The sequence below is a fragment of the Ranitomeya variabilis genome, chromosome 4, assembly GCF_051348905.1.
Source record: "Ranitomeya variabilis isolate aRanVar5 chromosome 4, aRanVar5.hap1, whole genome shotgun sequence".
Classification (NCBI taxonomy): domain Eukaryota; kingdom Metazoa; phylum Chordata; class Amphibia; order Anura; family Dendrobatidae; genus Ranitomeya; species Ranitomeya variabilis.
The window spans coordinates 388,315,784-388,324,306 of NC_135235.1; the positions used below are offsets into that span (position 1 = coordinate 388,315,784).

Sequence of the window (8,523 nt, forward strand, 5' to 3'; positions counted from 1 at the left end):
GCTTCCACCTTCTGGCTTTCGGCCTATAGTATCAGAAATTAAACTGCATTTGGCCTTCAACTTTGGTTACGGCCTACTAACGGTGTCTGCCCCTGCCTGGTGTTTGTCCTCAACTGAATAAAGCTGAGCTTCAACCTTCTGGCTCTCATTAAGGGCTGTGTTTTTAAAAATTGGTGGTTAGGGCTGAGCTTCAGTCTTAGGCTTTTGGCCTAAAGTATCAGATATTAAACTGCATTTGGCCTATTAGTGTGTTTGGGCCCTTAAAACAGTGTCTGCTGCTCCTGGGTTTGCTACTCCACTGAACAAAGCAATGCCGCCTGTTTAGTCCTGTTACCAATTTTGAACTGCATTTAGCCTACTTTATTCTTTGGCCCTATATCTGTTTCCTCCTCATCCTGCCCATTGCCCAGCCACTGCTAGATGAGTCTGCTGGTACATTGACCTAGACCACTACATTCCCCTTGCACTCTACACAGCCAGAATCTGACCCTGCTGAAAGTAAGGCTCCCCTTCCCGCATGTTATACCATCTTACACAGGGACAAAGAGGAAGGTGCAGATGAAAGTGCAGGTTCCTTCATCAGGTGGGGGGGCATACTCGTTGGCGACGTCACTGGCACAGGGCCCCTCAGAGTACGCAAAAGTGTCGCTGCTGGTGGGAGGCGCCCCCGCCGTGCAAACACACCGCTGTACTTTGAGGGGCCCTGTGCCAGTGCCAATGCGAACAAGTGTGCCCCCCTGCTTGCTCAGGATCACAGCACTTGCAACGTTTAAATACTTACCTCTCCCTGCTCCACCGCCGTGACGTAGTACACGATTCCTGGGTCCACTAAAACCTTGAACCAGCCCTACCCCCCACAACTTTTGCCAAATGACCCAAGTTCCATTGAACAACTATTATTATAAAGTTAATTAAGATTGACAAGCTACAGAAACAAGAATGGATGTTTTTGGCATTAAAATGGGCACTGTAGGTGTTTTCCTGGCCTCCACTCACTGCCGACTATGCTTCCCCATTGACTTGCATTGGGTTTCGTGTTTCGGTCGATCCCCGACTTTAAGCGATAATCGGCCGACTGCACTCGACTCGACTCTGGACAAAGTCGGGTTTCACAAAACCCGACTCGATCTTTAAAAAATGAAAGTCGCTCAACCCTAATCGCTGCTATGTAGCTGAGCCGATCCAGTTGTGCCAGCTTCTAGACTCCTATGGAGGCTATTGAAGCATGGCAAAAGTATCTATCAAAAAAATGATTAACCTGATTGCTAAACGGCGAAGTGAGAAAAATATTCAAAACGCCAGAATTACGTTTTTTTGGTCGCAGCGACATTGCATTAAAATGCAATAACGGGCGATCAAAAGAACGTATCTGCACCAAAATGGTATCATTAAAAATGTCAGCTCGGCACGCAAAAAATAAGCCCTCACCCCTGTCCCCAGATAACGAAAAATTGAGACGCTACGGGTATCGGAAAATTGCGCAATTTTTTTTTTTTTACCACTTCGATAAAACGTAACCTAGACATGTTTGGTATCTATGAAATCGTAATGAGAATTATAATGGCAGGTCAGTTATAGCATTTAGTGAACCTAGCAAAAAAGCCAAACAAAAAACAAGTGTGGGATGGCACTTTCTTTGCAATTTCACCGCACTTGGAATTTTTTTCCCCGTTTTCTAGTACACGACATGCTAAAACCAATGATGTTGTTCAAAAGTGCAACTTGTCCCACAAAAACCAAGCCCTCACATGGCCATATTAACGGAAAAATAAAAATAAAAAAGTTATGGCACTGGGAAGGAGGGGAGCGAAAAACGAGAACGCAAAAACGGAAAAGGGCAAGGTCTTGAAGGGGTTGAATATCGATGGTTACGACCACTAACAGATACCTGTCACTATATCAGTGGTCGTAACTATAGATACCCAAGCTACTGCAATGCCTTGCACATGGGGTAAGTAACATGGCGAATCAGAAGAACTATGCTACATTTAAAATTGGAGGTATTTGCTAATATTATTATTACTACACCTACTACATATTTGGACAGGATCTTGGATATGGGAATATCCCTTTAAAATTAGATCAATTAGATCATTAAGTGCCAATATCTCTGCCATGCAGAGGTGAAATAAAAAAAAAATACTGATCACTCAGATGGGCAATCAATATCAGATGTTGTGTGTTCAACTTTTGGCACCTCTATCAATAGACTGAAGGAGCTGAAGTGCTGCCCATTATTGTCTACCAGGCCCAGCTCTGTAGTTTAGAAGATGGATGCACCCGTGATTGCAGCTTAGTCCTATCCACGTGACCCAGAACGGCAGTCAATTGGACCCCACTGATTTTAAGTTAATGACCTTTTCAAAAGAAGAGTAAGCAAAAAAAAAGAACATCTTAAGCAAACATTTATTTTCCTCCTCATACTATCTCCAGAGAAAGCATCTTTGCTCAGTTTCCATGTCTTCACACTAACACAAGTGAGGCGGGAGTTACAGTATTGTCAAGGAAACTACTTTAGTGTGAGTTTCCTGGTGTTTGACAAGATTCTTTTTTTGTTTGAAGTGCCTCCCACATTCAGTGCACTGAAACGGCTTCTCACCCGTGTGGATTCTATAATGTGTCACGAGGTTTGACTTATTTGTGAAACATCTCCCACATTCAGCACAAGAAAAGGGTTTTTCCCCGGTGTGCACCCTACGGTGCTTAGCAAGGTTTGAGCTGGCGGCAAAACATTTTCCACATTCTGAACAGATCACAGGGTTCTTAATTCTATGACATATCTGATGTTGGAAAAATGCAGATTTCTCAGTAAAGCCCTCCCCGCATTCTGAACAAAGAAAAGATTTCTCATTTGTATGGATTTTCTGATGCCTGGCAAGATCTGACTTCAGTTTGAAACATTTACCACATTCAGAACATGGAAAAGGCTTATCATCGGTGTGGGTTCCCCAGTGTCGAATGAGACCCGATTTGTTGGTGAAAGATTTGTCGCACTGAGAACAAGGGAACATCTTCAGGCCAGAATGACTCATTTTATGCTCATAAAGAGTAGATTTGTGGGAAAAAGTTCTTCCACATTCAGTACACGAAAATGGACGTTCTCCGGTGTGCATTCTCTGATGTTCAGTGAGACTTGACCTTTTGGAGAAACCCTTACCGCACTCAGAACAGAAGAACGGCTTCTCCCCTGTGTGACTTCGCTGATGATCAACAAGGTTTGATCTCTGTCGGAAACGTTTTCCACACTCTATACATGAAAATGGCTTTTCACCAGTGTGGATTCTCTGATGGCTAATAAAAGTTGACTTAAATGTAAAGCATTTACCACATTCAGAACATGAAAACGGTTTACTGCCGGTGTGGTTTCGCTGATGCTCAATAAGCCCCGATTTATAGGCAAAGCACTTCCCACAATCAGGGCACTTAAACGGTTTCACACCTGTATGCATTCTCTGATGTTCCACAAGAGCAGATTTATGATTAAAGGACTTTCCGCACTCCAAACATGGGAATGGCTTCTCCCCAGTGTGGATTCTCTGATGCTGATTAAGCGTTGACTTATGTGAAAAGCATTTTCCACAGTATGAACAAGAAAACGGCTTCTCTCCTGTATGTATTCTCTGATGTTCAGTCAGAGAAGATTTTACTGAGAAAGATTTCCCACAGTCAGAACAATAAAATGGTTTTACTCCTTCATGAGTTTTTTTATGTTCGGCAAGTGTCCATCTTCGTGTAAAACATTTCCCACATTGGGCACATGAGTACGGCTTTTCTCCTGTATGACTCTTCTGGTGATCGACAAGAGATGATTTATGAGAAAAATGTTTCCCACAATCCAAGCATGAAAATGTTTTATCAACTTCCTGGGCAGAATAGTGTGCTTCAACATTTGGCTTGGCAGAACAATATCCTCCTTGTTCATAAGACACAAGATGTATATTTCTGAAAATACCGTGTTTAGGTGGGCAATCTTCCACAATGGCTGTTTCTACTATTTCAGACCTCTGTGGTAAATCTGAACATTCATCAGAGATGATCCTACCGTTTCCATCTGTGGGATACAAGCAAGAATACATTAAACATTAATTATGTACATTTTTATTATTTAATTAAATGTACTTAAGGACGTTTTTCCTCTTGACACTTTGGCCAATGTCCATGTTTCTCTCCCAATTGAGAACACAAGACACCTTTGGCGGCTAACAACCTTGATAGTATGTCGAAATTCACTATGCCCAATCCTTTTACTCTATGAGGAACGTACATCTAAGACATTAGATGGTCAATCTGTCCTGCTGAAATAAGCAGCTTTGGCTTACTTTAGTGTAAGCATGGTTTAGTTTTTTATCTGTGTTGTCATCTGTATGGCAGCTGTTTTTACACATCAGCAGTGAATAAACTTTACAAGATCATTTACAGTTTCCTATGAAAATAATAGCAATGTATCTGTAAAAAAAAAAAAAAAAAAAAAAAATCGGATCAAACATGGTTGATCTTTATGGGAAACAGTTGTGCTCAAAATTTTACATACCCCTGCAGAATTTTTGCTTTTTTGGCCTTTTTTCGGAGAATATGAATGATAACACCAAAACTTTTTCCCCACTCATGGTTAGTGGTTGGGTGAAGCCATTTATTGTTAAGCTACTGATTTTAAATTATGAAATATGAGAGTAAGTTCCACAATTAGTTATTACTCACCTGTGTGTCTATCTCTAAGAGTATCCTCTGGTTTGCACTGCTGATCATCAAAGGTATATGTCTCTTCTTCTATAATCTCAGCTTTCACAACAATAGGAAAATCCTAAATATCCAAAAGTAATCATTTTACATTTTTAAAGGGAACCTGCCATGTGAAAAATTGCTATTAACTGACACATATGTAAGTAAAGAGTTTGTCCCACGAACAAAGTACATTTTAATCAAGAGATCTTGAAAAAATATAAGTTCCACAATTGGATGTAAAAAAAAAAAGTTCCTGTGCCGAGATAATCTTATAAATGTTCCCCTGCTGTGTACTGTGTAAATGGCTGTGTCTGACCGTGCAGGGACATGGTCTGATCATACCACAGCTCCTGGGCAGGGGAGGAAGCAAAAGAGTATACAGATATTACAGCGGGAGAGCACAAATAATTATTTCTGTGAGGTAAAGCATTGCTTAAAAACAGGCAGGGAAATTATTTACCTCACAAAAAGGATCAGCTGTGATCCCATACTGCCCAGGAGCTGTGGTATGATCAGACCATGTCCCTGCACGGTCAGACACAGCCATTACACAGTACACAGCAGGGGCACATTTATAAGATTATCTCGACACAGGAACTTTTTTTTTTTTTTTTTTTCAAACACCTCCAATTGTGGAAGTTATTATTATTCCAAGATCTAATGTACTTTGCTGGTGGGAGAACCCCTGTAACAGCGTTCTAAAGCTGCTTGGTTGCTGCACAGAAAGCTTGGCTACCAGGAGGAAATTCACTTGATTCCTACAGGCAGCCTCCGGCTTTCAGTCATAGACGTGCTGCTGGCGTGGCTTCAGTCACTGCTCAGTGAGCGGCGGCTGTAACCACACCCCGGAACTGACTGACAGCCGGCTCAGCACTCACACACTGTACAGCCAGCTGTCAGTCAGTGCCGAGTTGTGGTTACACCAGCCATTGCTCACTATAATATACTGAGTGGTGCCTAAAGCCGAGTTGGCCGCACCTCTATGACTTAAAAATCAAGGCTGCCTGGAGGAATAAATTTAATTTCCTCCCAGCATACGGATTTCCAGTGCGGCTGCCCTATTACTCTGCAGATTAACCCCATATTTACAGGTAACAGTGTTTTTTCACATGATAGGTTCCCTTTACAACAGTGTTTCTCAACTCCAGTCCTCAAGAGCCACCAACAGGTCATGTTTTCAGAATTTCCTTAGTATTGCACAGGTGTTAATTTAATCACCTGCACAAGCAATAATTCCATCACCTGTGCAATACTAAGGAAATCCTGAAAACACCTGTTGGTGGGTCTTGAGGACTGGAGTTGAGAAACACTGCTTTACAAGAAGATATGTGTGACAGGATAATATCAGTCAGGAGAAATCATAAGATTGGCTTTATTTCTACCTACATTATCATCTAGGGTATCGTTGTTGTTTTCTGCTGCAGAAGTCTGTGAAGATAGAGGACTGGGACATCCCTCCAGTGTATTTCGGGTAACATACCTGTCTGTAACAAATTATAACTGAACGCATGGTTTGTGCATGTTCTAGCAGAGTATTTGTGTAGTCATCACTTACCCTGAGATGTCAGAGGCTGGGGATTCTCTATGATGACGTCCTTGTACAGATCCTGGTGTTCTTCTAAATATTCCCACTCCTCCAAGGAGAAATAGACCATGAAGTCATCATATCTTATAGATATCTAAGAGACAGATTGATACATCTTTGCTTTTTAGGAATCTGACACATACACATATACAGTTATCGTGCAAGCACATTGTTCTCTTGTGGTTATCAAGCGAGGTTCCAGCATTCCCAGCAGCACTCACCTCTCCAGTCAGCAGCTCAGTGATCTTGTTGGTGAGTTCTAGAATCTTCCTATCATTGTATCGCTCATGTAAGATGAGTAGAGATGGGGGTACCATGGTAGGGCTTTTAGCGGTGTCTAACTTTTCAAAGATTTGTTGGCAACTGGGAGTAACTTGGTGATCAAACATCTTCAAAGGTCCATAGTCCTACGTAAAATGATAAACATGAAATTTACATTAAATTTTTTCCAGATCCATGTTTCATTAAAAGTTATCACCTATGTATAAGAGTGGTGATAAGATGTTTGATGGGGTCTGACTGCTGGGACCTTAAACAAGCCCAAGAACAAGGCTTGGGAATGTCCAATCTGCATGAAGAGCAGCCACACGTGAGCACCACGAATCCTTTCATTGCTCACTGCTATGTGCTCCGCTATTTATGGCAGTCCTATAGGGAATGAATGGAGTAGTGGTGCACATTTCTGGGCACAGCTCTATTCAGACAGAGCATTGGAGAGTCCCTTTCATGGGATCTATGGTATAACCCGCACAGATCAGCAGGTTATCATCTATGGGGCTTGGCCAGGAAACCCAGAACTGGCTCCGTCAACATGGTGTTATTACAGGGATCTGACATTGCAGAATCCATTACCTCTCCAGTCAACAGATGGATGATCTCCAGGGTCAACTCTAGTATCTTTTCATTCAACCTGCTGCCTTTCCCATCCATCCCTGATCAGTCACGTTATGTTCTCGTGCAGAATACCGGCCATGAGGAATCTAGACGATCTTCGACTGCAGTAAAGAGGTGGAATTTACCTGTCAGCACTGCTCAAAACATGGTTGCAGAATTTGAGATTCCCCTCGAAATGCCAAATATGGGATCCGCTACGATCAGGATTATATAGAACTTTTGCCACCAAGTCTGGTAAAAATAGGTTTCATTATAGGGCTTTTCCGCCTATTGAGAAGCAGTGCAGCTTGCTTACTACAAGGAGTGTAATGTACACACTGTTAGGACTTTGCTCTGACGGTGGGTTTGAGTGGTCATCATATAACATGGGGAATAGTGGATGGGAGGCTAGTCGGCACGTGACGGCAATTTTGCAAGTCGTATAGCTGTAGTCACTTGATGACCGCTGGCAGCGAGCAAAGACAAGTCCTACCAGTGCGGAGATTTCCCACACCCAGCGCATATCGGCTTGAAGGGAAAAGTCAATCAGGAGAATTTCTCATCATACATCATGTATTTGGGGCTAAACATTATTTTTGTTATTGCAGTTTGGCTTTCACAGGTTGTTTCCCTGCACATTCAGCTCTGATGTGGTCTAAAGCCAAGAGGAGCTCAGAAAACAGTTACCATCTCTCCCACTGGACTGTCACCAGGAGCTCCCTGACAGATTCCCAGTTAACCCATTCAGCAGCCTGCATTAGACAAAAGTGACGCCATAGAAGGCGAATGGTGACAGAATTATGTTGAGGCACAAATGCATACACTGAAAATAAGAAAACGCCCCACAGCAGTGGACATACCATGGAAGAGCAGACAGCCATAACTTATAGGACACAAGTCAGCGTGTGCAGCGCTAGCATGGCCCAGAGAAGGCTGGAGACTGGCGAGCAGCTGCACCGGGAGGCTCTGCATTACACGTCTGCGCGCTCACACCGCAGCACCTACTCAGAGCCAGCCGCCGCTGACTGACCTCTTCCTGGACGCTAGGTGCGACATCCTAGCGGCTAAAGGACCTGTGATTACGTCATGACCATGTGACCAGCCTTGTGTGGGAGGAGCCATGCTAGAGATTGCCGGAAATGCTTATGTAGTCCATGAGCCAAGAACCAAATTTGACGATATCGGTACCAAGCGGAGTGACTAATTCTCTTTGGTATTTTTAGGTAGATGCATGTCTGTAGTTTATTTTTTGATATGATAGCCCTTACATATACGTAGCTTATTAACCCCTTCAGCCCTAGGCCTATTTGTACCCAAGTGCCTAAGCCAATCTGACCTGTGCC

At 42.9% G+C, this 8,523-nt stretch overlaps 1 protein-coding gene across 1 annotated transcript; it reads right to left on the minus strand.

The window, feature by feature from the left end:
• Window positions 1–2,388: 2,388 nt before the first annotated feature.
• LOC143764868 (uncharacterized) lies at window positions 2,389–8,300 on the minus strand. The gene is made up of 7 exons (XM_077250917.1): window positions 8,041–8,300; window positions 7,160–7,302; window positions 6,529–6,714; window positions 6,278–6,401; window positions 6,109–6,206; window positions 4,699–4,801; window positions 2,389–4,051 (listed from the first exon to the last, which is right to left on the minus strand). Exons 2-7 carry the CDS (start codon window positions 7,235–7,237, stop codon window positions 2,490–2,492), a joined length of 2,151 nt encoding a protein of 716 aa, XP_077107032.1. The 5' UTR covers window positions 7,238–7,302; window positions 8,041–8,300; the 3' UTR covers window positions 2,389–2,489.
• Window positions 8,301–8,523: the final 223 nt, after the last annotated feature.

Excerpts from the sequence above, each read along its gene's own strand:
- LOC143764868 (XM_077250917.1), bottom strand. The coding sequence starts at position 7,237 with ATGGATGGGAAAGGCAGCAGGTTGAATGAAAAGATACTAGAGTTGACC. Across the intron at positions 6,402-6,528 it reads CTGAGCTGCTGACTGGAGAG|ATATCTATAAGATATGATGA; the intron begins GTGAGTGCTGCT and ends TCTGTCTCTTAG. Across the intron at positions 6,207-6,277 it reads CCAGCCTCTGACATCTCAGG|ACAGGTATGTTACCCGAAAT; the intron begins GTAAGTGATGAC and ends AATTTGTTACAG.